The following is a 16,499-nucleotide window of genomic DNA, read 5'->3' as shown; positions in this document are numbered from 1 at the left end:
GGTTGCAACAAAAAGGGAAGAGAGGGGGAGGAAAAGGGAAGAGAGGGAGAAGGAAGAAAAAGGAGGTGGGAAGGCGAGCGGAGCTGCAATCTATATCCATGGCCGACGGCGAGCTGCTCCACGCGCTACAATGGGGGAGACGAGATGGGGTCAGACGGCTGGCAGAAGGAAGAAGAAGCAAAGAAAAAAGAAAATAAAAGTGAAAAACGTTTGGGTTAATTAAGCGCGCGCCTGCCAGCGTGTCCCGCGCGTGAAAAAGGGAAGCGACCGGCCGAGCGCTCCTGCCGGCGCACCGGGCCCAAACACTTCCCAATATCTAGTCCCTTTTTCTTTCTCAGATGGCTGCCGCGAGAGGTAGACATGGGTTTCCCATCGCCGCGGAGCCGAGCTCGGTCCCGCCCTCGCCGCCGCCCTCGCCGCCGCCCTCGCCGACGCCACTGCGGCTGTAGAGAAGGTATTTCTCACCAACTTCTAGGTCGAAGTTCGCGGACGGATCTGGCTAGGAAACCCTTGTTTCGGTGTCGTGCTTTGATCTGGCCATGGAAGTCTACTTGTTATGGATCGATCTGATAGAAAGCCCCTCTAGTAGGGTTTGATGTGCTCTCTCTCTCCCGAGATGTTTGGATTTGGAACCTGTCGGTTGGATTTGTTATAGTTCGTATATAGGTGGACCTGGTTTCCGTTTAGTTGGTGGTTGTTTTCAGATAGGAAATCTTTCGTTTAGTTTTGTCAGGCTGCAACCTATAAGAGCCTGAAGATGCACAGAGTTATCCCCTGTTTCCAATTGCCTGAAGATACAAGAGCCGTTGATCATCCATCTGACAGCTCACCACCAAGTATAAAGGTTCACCGCATCGGATCCATCTCCATTGTAATTGGGATGAACCCTAAAGCCGCCTGTGGCGTGCCGCACTACTTTCCCCTTCATCCAGCAATACAAACCCTAGACCAATCCCCAAATTTCCCTCTCAATTGGTGATGTTTTAGTGTTAAATAAATCCAGTGGATCTCCTTCTAGATCCTGACAAGTTTGTTTAAGTTTCCGCTGATTTATGGAGCTTTGATGCCATTATTCTTCATATGATTGCATTTGTAATGATCACTTGATTCTTAGTATCCCTGATCCCCTGTTTACTCTATTAACTATGAAGTTTTTATGCCCCGAGTGCCATTTGCACTCCCAGTACCTCATTCCTGAATTTCCATATAATTGGTTTGAAGTGGTATGTTAGCCATTAACCCGTTCTCTCTTGGTTCCTAGCTATCTACATGTCTTGTTCGTCTAATTTGTTAGTTGTGTAATATGATTTCCCAATTGGAATAAGAAAGAGAAACACTGATCCGTGTTTCTGAGTATCTGTGGTTGCAAACTGATCCCACTGTGATGTGCTGCTGTTCGGCAATTTTGTAGGCTCTGTGGGAAGCAGGTAACCCCAACCATTGCCCCCTCCCGGAGAAGCTCTCCAGGGCGCTTGCTGACCTACGAAGGATAAATGAGTTCTTGGACAACCCAAGGGTTCACAGGGATGTAAGTTGCCATGCTGAGAGTAGAGTTAACTGAGCGCTACTGGAGCGTTCGTGAGCTGTCATTTGTATGAAGTACTCCCTCTGTAAACAAATATAAGAGTGTTTAAATCACTATTTTAGTGATCTAAACGCTCTTATATTTCTTTACGGAGGGAGTAATAGCTAGGACATTCTGACCAGATCTCCAGAGAGAGATCTGGTGTAATATGAAGTAATAACTGGATAGAGAAAGTATCTAAGGCGATGCTTCTTTTGTTTGTCACAGGAGCTTTTCAGGTATACCACCATTCCCGGCGAGCTGGTTGTGCTCGGGGTGAAAGTCCGTGAAAGAGTTGACAAGTTTTATGCCACACTCGGTGACGATTCAATTGACCGGCGCATGTATGTTCTCTTTCTATGTATATGTGCAGTCACATATCTTATTTACTCTTATTAACTCTAGCAATATTTGATTGTATGCTCATTCGTATATTCTTCTGCTTTGACTTCAAAATTAAGATGCTACTTGTCTGCAGTATGCAGATTTGCTTTTTTTTAGCAATTCTAAAGGCTAATGAATGTAGTATGAACTTCATACAATGTTGCTAAGCTCTGTCGTAGTTGTTTACAGTATGTTTACTTTCTTCAACACGGTTGGATTCTAAATTGCGTACAAAGGTGCTCCGTTTGAATCGGTCCTGTAAGAAATATTTTGGTTTGCAGTCTGTGCAATGTTCAAGAAAGCGGAAAGCGTAAGCGAAGTGGAAGGCCACAGCTTAGAGCAATGAGCGCTTAAGCGCAACTTAATCACACTTAAGCGTTTTTTGAAATTGGCTAGAATTTGACAGATTTTGAATGATATACACATGAAAATAGGAAGCATGGCACATGGGTAATTGAAGTAGCATCTGGAATACAGTTCACACAACAGCAAATACATATCAGGTTCGCATAGCAAGCAAAATAACAACTAAAATGCAGTTCAGTTCAAATAGACGTAACCTAACAGATATCATGTGGACAGAATTTTGCCAAAATATGAAGGAAATAGTTCTTGAACATAGCCTAGTAATAAGATAAATAGCATATTGCCATTATTGCACAAGCAGACCAGCAGAAGTAGTACAAAAATTGCCAAATTTTGGTCAAATTTAAATAAAAAACGCTTAATCTACCGCTTAGGGCAAAAGCGAAGCGCTTTGCCATCGCTCAGCGCTTAATCGCGCTTAAGCATCGCTTAAAAACGCTTTCCTGAACACTGGTCAAAATTAACTCTGATGGAGCAGTTTCACGCTTTGGAGAGAAAGGTGGTGGAGGGGCAGTGTTGAGGAACCATCACGGAGCTTTTCTGGGAGCAGCCTGTCAGTTCTTCCCACACAACGTTGATCCAGAAGCTGTGGAGGTTCTTGCTTGCCGGAGAGCGGTTCAGTTGGCAATCGCAACACATGCTACGAAAGTACATGTGGAGCTGGACAATAACACGGTGGTGCACATGCTCAATCAGCAAACAAGGAACCTTTCTGCAGTAGGGCCTTGGATACAGGAGATCAAAGAGATGCTCAACTCGTTCGCCGAGTTTAGAGTTGAGTGGATTAGGCGTTCTGGGAATATTGCCGCGCATAAATTAGCTAAAGTAGGTGTAGGAGAAGAGAGGTGTGACGTTTGGGTGGGATCACCACCAGACTTTATTTTAGATGTAATTTCGGATGAGATTCCAGACTTGGTTTGAATAAAAGCGGCAAGTTCCCCTAATAAAAAAAACTCCCGCAGGATGTTAACTGACGATCACAACACATCTGAGCCGGCCCGGCCGCATCTAAACTGCGGGCACAACTCTCCATGTCAGGCCAGGTGACCGACCGATTTTTTTCCACGTTCACAAAAACGCAGAGCCCACTCCACTAACTAGCAGCAACGGGAGGGAGAAGCACAACTCAGGGTAAAAGCAGTCCGCAACCCCAAATGATGTTTGAAATAAATAGGTTTGAGTGAAAATCTGGCATGCTGAGATCCCACGGTGACTTTGGAGGGGATATGAAGCAAATAAACAAGGACAGTGAAATCAAAAGTCATCCAAATAAAGGCTAACACCATTATTGCAGCATACAAAGAGGGTGGGTCATGGTAAACATGGCCTACATATACATAGATAAACAAGTAGCAGTGACATGGATATAGTTCAATAAACTCATATAGAAAATTTGGATGCTTCAATCTCAGATCAACAGCACTACACCTCCGGGGTTCTTCTCATCATAGGGACTGTAGGGGCAAGAACATTCATCATCTTCAGATTCCTCGTCATCAGAACCCATCCCCACATACTCTTTCTGTACCTCAACATAGCCCCTGGTGAGCAAATCAACACGGACCTTGTCCTCCATCCCGACTTCAAAGCTGAGCTTCTTGTTCTTGACCTGACAAATCTCGTCAAGAAACTTCTTTCTTTCATCCATCCACCCCACCGGGAAGATCCCGCCGGCTTCAATGCCAAGGATCTTGTCAACGGTGGGGATCATTGGGCAAGACAAAAATAAGCGGATGTCATCATCTTTCAGCCGAACCATGCCTGGGGCGGCGACAGACGCAGCCTCGGGCTTTGACTCTTCCACGATCCTGTCGATCGCCTCCTCCAATTGCTTTGATGTCAACGCTTTCGACTCAAGGAAGGTTAGCAGCGTCTCCTTGATTCTTTTCCTTAGAGCTTCGCCGTCTTCCGGGATGAGGTCCAGGGTGAGTAGGCCCGCCCAATCGGCCGCCCTCGGCAGCCCCAGGAAGATGTCCGACGCCCCCGCATGCGCCGGGAACATGTTCAACGCCTCGCATGCCCCGGCCGACTTCCTTTTGAGAGGGCATGCCCTCAACGGACCATCCTCGCCGGTCACCGCATCCTCCGGCGCGTTGGTGGTGAGCGAAAAAGTGCCCTTCTCGACGGTCGCTGCGTCCTCCACCGGACTAGGTTTGGTGGTGGAGCATGGCCTCAGCGCAAAAACGCCGTTTTCGCCCGTCGTCGCCGCCTCCATCGCCATATGTTTATGTTTGGCGGCGGCGCACGGCGTCAACAAAAAAGCCCCCTTTTCGCCGTCACCGCCTCCTCTACCAGCATGTGATGCTTGTTGGTGCACTGCCTCAACGACAAAGGTCTCTTGGTGGTGGAAAAGTGCTCCTTACTATCCATCGCCGGTTCCCTCGCCGCCGAACAATTGTTGTGATTGGGGATTGGGGATGAGATGTGCCGGCGGCGGTGTCGTCTCGATCTATATAAAGGCAGAGGTGAACCCTAATCCGCCATCGACTGGACTACAAACCTTTCCGGAGCAGATTCTACCTTGGCCAGGCCCGGTCCAGCTGCGTCTCAGAATTGACTTCTTATTGCCGAGCACAATACTGGCGAATCCTATTTGCTGCGGGCCTCGGAACAAGCTGAAGGGCGAGAGAGCTGGGCCGGCCCACAAGCTCAGGAGGCACAGCCTCTTTGTCATGTTTTTCTTACGTTTTCTGTGATGGTGCAATTTCAAAAGAAAATAAACCAAGTGCAGCTGCTGCTATTTATACTTCCTCCGTTCCAAAATAAATGACCCAACTTTATACTAACTTTAGTACTTTGTACTACTAAAATTAGTATAAAGTTAAGTCATCTATTTTGAAGCGGAGGGAGTAGATCGGAAGAGGGATTGTTTATGGGAGCTTCGGTGATGGTTAATGATGGAGTTCTTGATCCTGAATACGTTGAAGCCATGGCTTGTCGTGAAGCTCTCGTACTACGGCAAGACTTGAATTTAAGAGCGGCTGTTGTTGCGTCAGACTGTGCAAATGTGGTACGCAGCGTCGAAGAAGGAAGCCGAGGCATGAGCTCAATGGTAATAGAAGAAATACGACGAATGAAGATGACGGCTGGGGAGGTATCTTTTAGATATGAAAGACGTGAAGCAAATTTCGATGCACACAATATAGCTACTCCAGAACATCTCTTGAATTGGTGCCAGGCCGTTATGTGTGGTTTTTGGAACCTCCTAATTATGTACATCTTCAAATCAATTAATAAAAGGTCGGGTGTGGTTTCTCTCCAAAAAATAAATCTTACGTTTTCTGTTTTCTTTTTACTTTTATTTTTGTACTTTTGTTTATACTTTAAAATTACAGATAAAGTGAATATATACTAGTACATCTCTCTGAAGGCGTCCGACAAGATCAAGCGTTGCCGGGGCAGCCGGAGGGCGTCGACTTCGACCAATACGGTGGGTACGTGATCGTCGACGAGGAGAACGGCCGCGCCCTCTTCTACTACCTCGTGGAGTCAGCTTCAGAGAAGCCACTCCTGCTATGGCTCAATGGAGGTTAGAGCTATATAAATCGGTAACTAGACATATATCTTTGTATAAATTTCTCCATGACAATGGTGACACTGACACTTGTCCACACAGGGCCAGGGTGCTCGTCGCTGGGGTACGGAGCAATGCAGGAGCTGGGCCCGTTCCGTGTAACCGAAGACAACAGGACGCTCAGCAGAAACATGCACGCCTGGAACAGCGGTACGTAAACCAATTTTTTTTCAATAAAGGATGTTTTATTACTTAAAAGGTTTAAAGCATTACATCCGGCCTCTCCGTAACTAAGATGCACGAAGCCATAACCAAGTCCAAGTTCCAACCATGGCTTCTTCTACCCGTTAATCCTTCCCCTTTGGGCCTGCTTACAGAAGAAATCCCTAATTTGCTCGTGAAAAATAATTGCAGTGGCTAACATGATCTTCCTGGAGTCGCCAGCCGGTGTGGGATTCTCTTACTCCAACACGTCTGCGGACTACGACCTCAGTGGCGACCAGCGAACCGCCGCCGACGCGTACGTCTTCCTGGTGAGATGGCTGGAGAGGTTCCCGGAGTACAAGGACCGCGCCTTCTACATCTCCGACGAGAGCTACACCGGCCACTACGCGCCACAGCTCGTCGTTACCATCCTACTCCACAACACATGCAACAACAGAAGCATCATAAACCTTCAGGGCATCTTGGTAGGTCAAATTTACTACCAGCTATAGTCATATGAAACATGGCGGATGACAAAAAATCTTCTGAATATTAAATGGACTCTTTTCTGTCGAAGGTTGGCGGCAAAAACGACAAATTTGACCCGTGAACGAAAAAAATTCATAAATTGAACAGTCTTTGAAAAAATTTCACTCCACTTACCCTTTTGTGTAGCGCCTGACAACCAGACACCACACTGCACTATGCAGCACCTGACAGGCGCTACACTTCTGGCCAGCGTGGTATCCCGGATTCAGGCCAGGCCTATCCCTGATTGTGCAACGCCTAACACAATAGGCGCTATACATGAACTTAGTAATACAGTGGATAGAAAGTTTTTTATAGTGCAGCGCCTAAGAGACCGGCGCTGCACTGTTATGACGAAGGCGCTGCACTATGAGCTAGGCATGTTCACGCTGTACGTACGTACTCGAACGCGATAATGAAATAGGGCGTGCGTGACCACACAGCTGCCCGCGCCGGCAGGGCGGACCGGTCAACGACTCGTGGCGATCATGCGAGACCGATGAACCATCGAATCCGTCCGGCCCGAGCTGGAGACCTTGCTACCCGGAGTGGAGAAAATCTTTTCTTTTTATGCGAGGTGCTACTAGCAAAGATTTTTTTTTAGCATTAGTACAGACACACGCGTTCATATACACGCGCATACACTCACCCCTATGAACGCACACACGCACACCCTATCCCTATGAGCATCTTCGAGAGACTGAGCTGACATATCATCTTGAAATTTACGAAGTCGCCGTAGGCGCCTCGTCGTCGACGGGAACGTTTCCTCCCATTGAAAGTGCATCGCCGGAAATCCTAAAATAAATCCAGAAATAATGCGAGCACCAGGATTTGAACCCTGATGGGTTGGGGATACCACTGTCCACCTAATCATCTCAACCATAGATTGGTTCTCACTAGCAAAGATTGTTAACGTAAGAAACCAACAGACTCTAATAAACATGGCCATGTGATGCGTGCTTGTATCGTTAGGCCAACTCTAAACATGGCCAACAGACTAAAGAAATTCAAAAAAAGGCATTGCAACTTAAAAAACCAAAATGGACTGGCATACTGCGCAGGCGGCGGTGGTAGAGACATTGGTGCTGGTGACCACAGCGCCCTCACCACCTGCGGTGCTGGTGGCGGCATCGACAGTGGGCTGCATGGCATCGTGGCCGCGTCCATGTCCTCGATTACCCATGCAGCGCCTCGTTCCATACCGGGGTGGGCGGCCGGTCCTCCTCCATGGCCTTCTCCTTCACCTCCTGCTTGACGTCCAGCTATAGCACGTAGACACCGCAACGCGCGCCCTACAAGCACGACCGGCAAAAGTAGGTTTGTCGGCGCATGTCATCCACCCTGACGTACGGCTGGAAGGGCACCAGAGGGGAGATGGAGAATGCGCCCGGCGAGGTGGAGTGGATGATCGCGCTTCTAGATGATGCGGACGACGAGCCTGCCTCGGTGGGAGGTAGTTGGATGGCTGACACGCGGGCCTGAAACGGACGGCGCGAGGATGCGTGGGCGTCCGTTTGACCGCAAAGGCCGCTCAAATTTTCGTCGAGGATGGGACGGGCCGGACACGAAACATACAGATTTTACGGATGCGGTCGCGCGTTGGCTGTGTCGTCTGTCCGAATGACCCAAAATGAACACACGCGGACCGGACCAGATGGGTATGTGTTGGAGTTGGCCTTATTCATATCGAGCTTGGGGTTGGGTTGGGAGTCTGCCAGTCTACCACGGCCGGATCGGAACAATCATACACTGGACTAGCATACCATGGACCTATGGAGTATAATGGACCAGCTCTATCCTCGGCCACGTCCCGTACCAACTCGCCTTCCTCCTTGTCCCCTTCGTGCATCTGAGCTACTACGCTCGTGCAGCAGCGCTAATTAACCTCATAGTGCAGCGCCTTTATCGTAGGTGTTGCACTGTTAAGTGTATTCAAAACTTCCTATCCACTGTGTTACTTAGTCTATATGTAGCGTCTTTGAGTTAGGCGTTGCACATTGCAGTGTAGCATTTTTTTGTTAGGCGCTGCACAATTAGAAATGAGGCCTGGCTTGGTCCCGGGGTGCCAGGCTGGCTAGAAGTGTAATGCTTGTCAGCCAAGAGCTACATAGTGCAGTGTGGCGCCTATCTGTCGGGCACTACACGAAAGGGTCAGCGGAGTGAATTTTTTTCAGAAACAGTTCAATTTGTGAATTCTTTTCGTTCAGAGGTTGAATTTGTTGTTTTTGCCAAGGTTGGCAACCCTTATCTCAACGACAAGAGGAACAATCAGGGGATGATCGACGTCTTCTGGACCCACGGGGTGATGTCGGACGAGGTCTACGCCAACGTCACCGAGCACTGTGACTTCGCAGGTCATGCAGCGGCGCCTGGGACGCGTTCGACGCCGGCCAGATTGATGCGGACAACATCTACGCTCCCATTTGCATCGACGCGCCCGACGGAGCGTATCACCCCAGTGGCTATGTAAGGAGCAAATTCTTAGTTGCTTGTCCAGTCAAAAGTGAAAGAAACAATTTCTTATATAACACTATCTTAAATTTCGTTTCCTTATTTAACACTGAAAAACTTTTTTTTTCCTATCTAACAACAAGTCTAAAATTTATGCCCTTTATGACTTCCGTTCATTTTAAAACTAAATGACACTTGAGAAGACCCTTTTGCCCCTAATGTGATATCGCGTGCGAGACAGTAGCTCACACATAACATCAGTATGGGAGTAGTAGCACACACACGCAGCGGCATCACATACACACGCAGCGGCAGCACATACACAAGAACGCAACACACATGCATGCAGCACAATACACCCACGCATCAACACACACATAGCTGCACGCACGCACACACAAACACGCAGTCACGCAACAACACACACCGAGCAACATGTGCAGCAGCACACACGCACGCACGCACACACAAACACGCAGGCACGCAGCAGCACATACGCACATGCGCACATGCGCACACACGCAATATCAGTAGAACACACGTGCGCACGCTCACACACACACAGCAGAATGCACGCGCGCGCACAAGCATACACATATGAGGGGCAAAGAGGTATTTTCAGGTGTCATTTAGGTTCAAAATAGACAAAAAGTCATAAAAGGCATAAAATTTAGACTCATTATTCGATAGGAAAGAAATAATTTATCGATGTCAAATAAGATATAAAATTTAGACACGGTGTTAAATAAGGAATTCTATCAAAGTGAAACTAGTGATCATCTTCTAACTGTCACGTTTCTCTAAAATTGCGTGCAGCTTCCCGGGTATGATCTGTGCAACGATTATCCTACTATTGCCTATCTCAAGGATCCAGCGGTGCAGGACGCTTTCCATGCTAGGATGACAGAGTGGTCGCCCTGCAGGTAATTCGTTGAACTGGACACTGATTTAGCGTACACCGGTCAACAATTTTGCAATGTTTTCATCCACACGTCCGGAAGTTAACCACCTGATTTGTGCTTGCAGAAACTTTACGTGGAAAGATGCGCCAGTGACTATGCTGCCATCCATCAAATTCTTGATCGAGAACAAGCTTCCCGTTTGGATATTCAGGTAGTAACAGATCACCATCAGTTATTCTGAGACACCCGAAAAGCATTTAATTTTGTTGGGAATTCGCACACAAATGCACTCGTGGTTAACTGATAACTGCAGCGGAAACAAAGTAATATCAGCACCACATCATGTACTAACTCAAGGATCGTTGCTTAGCACGAAAAGAAATATATGCAACAGCATATATGGAGGCAGAATATGTTACTCAGCAGGCAAGACACTCCTCAACCTAGTGTCTTGTGGTAGGAGTAAGTTTGGCCAGCAGCAAGCATCAACAAAGAGACACCAGATTTTTACGTCGAAAACCCCTCAACTTGAGGGGAAAAACCACGGGCCGAAGCCACCGAAATCCTTTTCCACTATTGTCAAATGTGGGATACAACAAGTTCTTCTCTAGACAGCACTAGAGGATCTAATACATCAAGATTTCTGAAGCTTTGATGAACACAACAAGATTTGGGACTCAAGAACTAGGGATTGAAACAATCTCACCAAAGATGGTGAAACCAAAGCTTGAAGGAGACAAGGTAGTGGATCTGGACCATCACAACCTTAGGGAGGAGCTCCCTTTGCTTCTTCCTTCAATCTTCCTTTTCTTCCCTTGCTCTCTTGTTTTTCTCTCTTCTTCTCTCTTGGATGATAAAATTGATTTTCGCCATACTTGGTGGTGGCTGCTGGATGGAGGGTAAAGCATCCCCATCCTCTTATGTGCAAAGTCCAAAATGACCCTAGGTCATAACCCTAATGGGTAGTGGGCTTCTGCACCTCTTTCGGCTACCTAAAAGGCCTCAAATGGTCATCTCCTCACATCCCACATAGGAGGATATCCCAACAAATCTCCCCCTCCGACTCATGACGGGGCACCGCCATACCCGCTACCTTGTAACATGTTTGTAGCTTCTCATTTGGCAATTTCTTGGTCATCATATCCGAGCCATTGTCGTTGGTATGGATCTTCTCAAGTTTCAACAACTTGGAACTCACAACATCTCGAATCCAATGGTACCTCACATCAATGTGCATGGTTCGAGAGTGATAGCTTGAATTCTTGGCAAGATGAATAGCACTTTGACTGTCACAAAACAGAACATACTTCTCTTGCTTCATGTCGAGCTCTTGCAAGAAGTTCTTCATCCACAAAACTTCCTTGGCAGCATCAACCGCTACAATGTACTCAGCTTCTATAGTTGATGTAGAAATACATTTCTGCAATCTTGATTCCCATGACACTGCTCCCCTGCATAAGTCATCAGGTATCCAGATGTGGACTTCCTACGATCCTTGTCACCTGCATAATCTGCATCTGTATAGCCCTGCAATACAGGATCACCGCTTCCAAAGCATAAACAAGATGTAGAAGTACCCTTGAGATACCTGAGAATCCACTTCACTGCTTCCCAGTGAGATTTACCTGGATTTGTCATGAACCAGCTAACAACTCCAACTGCATAGGCAATGTCAGGCCTAGTGCATACCATGGCATACATCAAACTGCCCACAACAGATTGGTAAGGTACTTTACTCATTTCTTCTTTCTCCTTCTTGCTTGTAGGACATTGTTTTGAATTCAGTTTGTGATGACCTGCAAGTGGAGAGATAACAAATTTTGCATCTTTCATATTGAACCTTTCAAGTACCTTCTCAATGTATCTTTCCTGTGAGAGCCAAATCAGCTTCTTTGATCTATCACGGGAGATCTTCCTGCCAAGTATTTGCTTAGCTGGTCCTAAATCCTTCATGGCAAATGATTTACTCAATGCCTTCTTGAGGAGAGCAATCCTCTTTGTGCCATTTCCAACAATCAGCATATCATCAACATACAACAAGAGAATAATGAAGTCACCCTCGGCATACCTCTTCATAAAGACACAATGATCAGGTTGTAAACTTGGCTTCGCGTTGAGCTTCTAGCCCCGCTCCCCGCTCCCCCGCGTCTGCGCCGGCTGCCGCTCCCGCACCAGCGGCCACCCCTTCTCCGGCGCACATGGCGAGCCGCGTCCAGCTCTCAGCCTCCTCCTCTGGCTCCTCCAGCCCGGCGTCGGCGCCCCCGCCCGCTGCGGGTGGTCCCCCCACTCGCCTGCGCTCGCTCATCGTCGCCCCCCAGCCGCGGTTGGATGCCCCGGCACCGGCTGGTGGAGGCGCCCCCTGGCAGCTTGTTCGGGGCCAGAAGGAGCGGCGGCCCGCTGGCCCTCCCCCGGGCGCCGCTGGCCTGCTTTCGTCCCGCCTGCCACGCTCGGCCATCCCGGCTTCGCTCCATGGTTGCTGTTACAACTGTGGGGAGGATGACAGCCACATCTCGAGGTTTTGCCCGAATCCGACCAAGTGTGTTCGATGCGGGGGGCAGCAACCACACCTCCCGCGGGTGCACCCGCCCCCGGAGTCCGTCGGACTCGCCACCGGCGCAGCTGGCTCCGGCTCTGCGCGTGCGCGCGCCTGCTGCGCCGGCCCCTGCTGGCCGCCTCCTGCCGCCGCCCCCAGGCCCTCCGCCGCCTGGGGCCGTCCGGTTGGCCTCGCCTTCTCCCACGGTGCTTCCTCCGCCGCTGCCGGGCCTCCCCCCGGCCGTGGTGGCCTGCCTGGACAGGGCGTGGTCGGACGTGGCTCGTGGATCTTCGGTTGGCAGCGGCAGCGGCGTCGGGCCTCAGTTCTCGGTGCCGTTCGAGGGCCCGGTGGGGGCAGAGCAAGTTGCCGAGGACACGGTGGACTGCTGCTTCCTCGAGTCCGGGGCGGATCTGTGCGCTCTGGAGGACGAGCTTCGGCGGGCGGTCGTGGTCTCGGTGGTGGATGCGCACCGTCAGGTAGATCTCGCTACGGCTACGGCGGCTCTCCATGCTTTGTTCAACATCGGTCCCTCCGACATGTCCATTCGTGCGTACCATCCGGAGGATTTCCTTGTGCTCTGTGGTAGCGAGGCCATCAGAGAGACGATGGTGGATAGAGGTCGGGCTCTGGCGCGGGGCTTCTCTCTGTCGCTTTGGCCTTGGAGCCGGCACGCGCAAGCCACTGGCATCGGCATGTCGTTCCTGGTGCAGCTGGCACTGGTTGGTGTTCCGGCGAACGCCTGGACTCGGCGGGCCGCGCAAGAGGTGCTGCGCGGAACTGGTGTCGTGGTCAAGGTGGCCGACAGCACCGCTAGGCGCCATGACATGTCGCGGTTTCGCGTTTGGTTGAAGACGGATGACCTGGACCGAATTCCAGCTCGCCGCATCCTGGTCATGGAGGAATCGTCCAGCCGGCGTGGCCATGGGCGTGTGGAGGGCGTGGATGCCCTGTGGTACCCCGTGGAGATCATCAGGGAAGCGCCGCCTGTCAGGCCGGGTGGCAGCCCGTCCGATCACCGCCCTCCGCCGCCATCGCCACCGTCTGCAGACGGAGATGAGGAAGATGACAGGCTGGCCCGAGGTGGGCGCGATGGGTTTGCGCCTCGTGGGCCTCCGGCTCCCAGCCCGGCAGGCTCTCCGCGGTTCTCGACGGCGTCTGCGCCGCCGGCGAGGTCGCATGGGCGCGCGCCGCCGCCGACCGATGAGGGCCCTGCTGGCCAGGGCGGCGCCGTGCAGTTGTCCCAAGGGGCTGACATCAGGCGGTCAAGCCAAGGGGTGGACCAGGTGGAAAGACAGGGCGGTCTCCCTGCGGAAAGCGTGGGCGGTCGTCTCACGGGGCGACACGTGGAAAGCTAGACCAGGGTGGACCAAGAGGAGGCGCCGGAAAGCGTGGCTGTGGGACAGGGCGCGCTGCCCATCCCCGCCCCACTCCCCCCGCTCGCGTCGTCTTGCGGCTCCAGAAGGATCTCCTACCAACCGGAGGGCGACAATGAGGGGGTGTTTGTTTCCAGGGACTTTTTTGTGTAGGGACTAGAAAAAGTCCCTCTTAGAAACTTTTTTACCAAACGGGAGGGACTTTTTAGGGACTAAACTAGGCATTTGGGACTAAATGAAGAAGACTCTCAAGGAGAGTCTTTTTGGGACTTTTCCAATAATGCCCCTCCATGCACCCATTGGCCCGCCACCCCATGGTGTTGTTTGATTATTATTTTTCTATATACTAGGGGCAACATGGTCATTTAATAACCCCTAGGAAGGGACTAGGGACTTTTTAGTCTCTGCAAACAAACAGGGAGAGACTTTTTAGGGACTAGGGACTTTTTAGTTGAGAGTAGAGAACCTCTGCACACTCTCCTGTCTCGGTGAACTAGCCCAACGGCAGGATGGGATGGGCGGATTCCGGGCTGGCCCTGCTGGTTGGACCCGCGCGCAGCCCGAGGACGGGTGGCTGCACCACCGCCAGCACCACCAGCGACCCAGAGCGCTCCATTCTTACTGGTGCTTGGGATCTGGCCCTGCCGGTAGATGCCAATCGGGACCCCACATGCCTGCCACGGCATGATCTCACGCTCGATTCCCTGGGGGACAGCCCGGTTGGTGGGGATAGGGGACCCCCTCGTTCCCCACGCCAGATGGCAACAGAACAAGTGGCGAGCCAACACCGGTGGAGAGTTTGCATGCATGCACGATGACGGAACCCACGTTCCTGGTGTGCCTCTCTGATGGGCATGAGCAGTCGCCGCCTCGGCACGCAGCCACGGTTGATGAGGTGCAGACCCCTGTTGCGGTTCCATGTGACGAGCTGAACCAATTTTGTATCTCTGCCCGGAGAAGTCTTGACCTAGTTCTTGCCAAGCCCGCGGACCGTGCACCACCGCAAGCCAAGAGAAGACCAAGGCAAAGAAGGGCACCGGTTTCGAGCCCGAGAAGGAGTGTGCGCCTGGCCAAGGGTCCGGGAAGGCGCTCGGTGGGTTCAAAACAACATCACGTCCTAATTCGCCGATTGTGTCTCGCCAACGAAGCGGAGGTGATTACGGACGAAGCGCTACAGCTCTATGCGGATCTTTTCTCCAAGCCACTTAACGACGCTCACATCGCGGCGATACTGGCGCTGTTTGAGTGGGAGCCACCGGCTCTTCCCCTCCAGAAGGAGGTGCCAGAGGTAGATGCGCGGCAGTGACCTACGCATGCCTGGTGGTTTTTGGTAGGCCTAGATCATGGAATCACAGCCTTACAAAGTCCTTGTGTGGAATGTGCGCGGACTAAACTAGCTCGCCGGCTCGGCGTAGTGCCATATATCAGGTGGTGGATATGGTTAGGCCGGCTATAGTGTGCCTACAGGAGACAAAAGTCGAACACTTGACCGTGGACATTGTTCGGCACTGCCCGGGAATTAATCTAGAGAACTATTTCTACTTGCCGGCGACCGGAACGAGGGGTGGAATCCTTCTGGCTTGGGATGAGACAATTGTCGGGCTCTCCAACCCGCATCCCACCATGAACACGATAACTGCTCTGGTTAAACCCAAGAACGGTGGGCATTGGTGGTTCACCTGTGTGTATGGCCCGCAGACAGACATGGACAAGGTCGCATTCATGCAAGAGTTGGTAGACGTGCGTGAGTTACATGCGGGCCCGTGGGCAATCATGGGTGACTTTAACCTGCTGGTAAGCCCTCAAGACAAGAACAACGATGTGATCAATAGGCGAATGATAGCCAGGTTCAGAAACAAGGCGAACCAACTGGAAGTGAAAGAGATGTACCTCAACGGCCGCAAGTTCACCTGGTCTAACGAACGGCAGCGCCCAACCATGGAGAAAATAGACCACGTGTTCACAACGAACTGCTGGGACGATGCCTACCCAGCTGCTCTGCTCACTGCCATGGGATCGGCGGTCTCGGACCACTGTCCGCTCCTCCTGGACATCAACGCATACTTTGCATACGGGAAGCGCTTCAGATTCGAGTCCTTTTAGCCAAAGGCAGAAGGCTTTTATGAAACTGTGGAAACTGCATGGGGATCGATAAGCTCGGAAGGCAATGCATTCATCGTGTTAGACAACAAGCTACGAGCCACGGCGAAAGCGCTCCAGTGGTGGAGTGATAGGTGGATCGGGAACATCTGGCTTCAGATAGCGATCGCGCTGGAGGTGATCACGCGACTTGATGGGGCAATGGACTCACGGATCCTGACAGATCAAGAGAGGGGCCTGCGCAATGCCCTCAAGAAAAAGCTTCTTGGCTTATGCTCGTTACAGCGCACAATTGCGAGGCAAAGATCGAGGTTACTCCAGTTAAAAGAGGGGGAGGCGAACACAGCCTTTTTTCATCGCCAGGCCAGTCACAGGCAGAGGAAGAACGCGATCCTTTCGATCGTCTCAGAGGACCAGGTGCACACGGGGCAGGAGAATATTGCACATGCGGTGGATGCGTACTACGCGAGACTCCTCGGGTCAACCACCGAACGGGCGTAAGGCCTAAACATGGAGATGCTGCAGCTGCCTGTTCGCGACTTGGCACACCTAGAAGAGCCGTTCGCGGAGCAGGAAG

At 51.0% G+C, this 16,499-nt stretch overlaps 1 protein-coding gene across 6 annotated transcripts; it reads left to right on the top strand.

Annotated features, from left to right (window-relative positions):
• The first annotated feature begins 267 nt into the window (after positions 1–267).
• LOC123121760 (serine carboxypeptidase 1) lies at positions 268–6,608 on the top strand. 6 transcript variants are annotated; one of them, XM_044541804.1, is made up of 6 exons: positions 268–454; positions 1,412–1,528; positions 1,793–1,908; positions 5,685–5,843; positions 5,931–6,038; positions 6,243–6,608. In XM_044541804.1, the coding sequence occupies exons 3-6, from the start codon at positions 1,872–1,874 to the stop codon at positions 6,542–6,544; spliced, it is 606 nt and encodes a 201-aa protein (XP_044397739.1). In that variant the 5' UTR covers positions 268–454; positions 1,412–1,528; positions 1,793–1,871; the 3' UTR covers positions 6,545–6,608. The 6 variants fall into 6 exon arrangements, 1 of the variants encoding a protein (XP_044397739.1); XR_006459841.1 differs by lacking the exons at positions 268–454; positions 1,412–1,528; positions 1,793–1,908 and adding exons at positions 1,915–5,408; positions 5,493–5,554 and having other exon boundaries at positions 5,685–5,862; positions 6,243–6,425; XR_006459840.1 differs by lacking the exons at positions 268–454; positions 1,412–1,528; positions 1,793–1,908 and adding exons at positions 1,915–5,408; positions 5,493–5,554 and having other exon boundaries at positions 5,650–5,862; positions 6,243–6,425.
• The last annotated feature ends 9,891 nt before the right edge of the window (positions 6,609–16,499 follow it).

Source organism: Triticum aestivum, chromosome 5D (assembly GCF_018294505.1).
Source record: "Triticum aestivum cultivar Chinese Spring chromosome 5D, IWGSC CS RefSeq v2.1, whole genome shotgun sequence".
NCBI lineage: Eukaryota > Viridiplantae > Streptophyta > Magnoliopsida > Poales > Poaceae > Triticum > Triticum aestivum.
This window is presented reverse-complemented; position numbering and strand designations above follow the sequence as displayed.

What these genes read in the sequence shown, in the direction of transcription:
- LOC123121760 (XM_044541804.1), top strand. Translation starts at nt 1,872, where the DNA reads ATGCCACACTCGGTGACGATTCAATTGACCGGCGCAT. An exon ending in GATTCAATTGACCGGCGCAT is followed by an intron (nt 1,909 to 5,684) that starts GTATGTTCTCTT and finishes ATCTCTCTGAAG; the next exon opens with GCGTCCGACAAGATCAAGCG. An exon ending in CCTGCTATGGCTCAATGGAG is followed by an intron (nt 5,844 to 5,930) that starts GTTAGAGCTATA and finishes TTGTCCACACAG; the next exon opens with GGCCAGGGTGCTCGTCGCTG.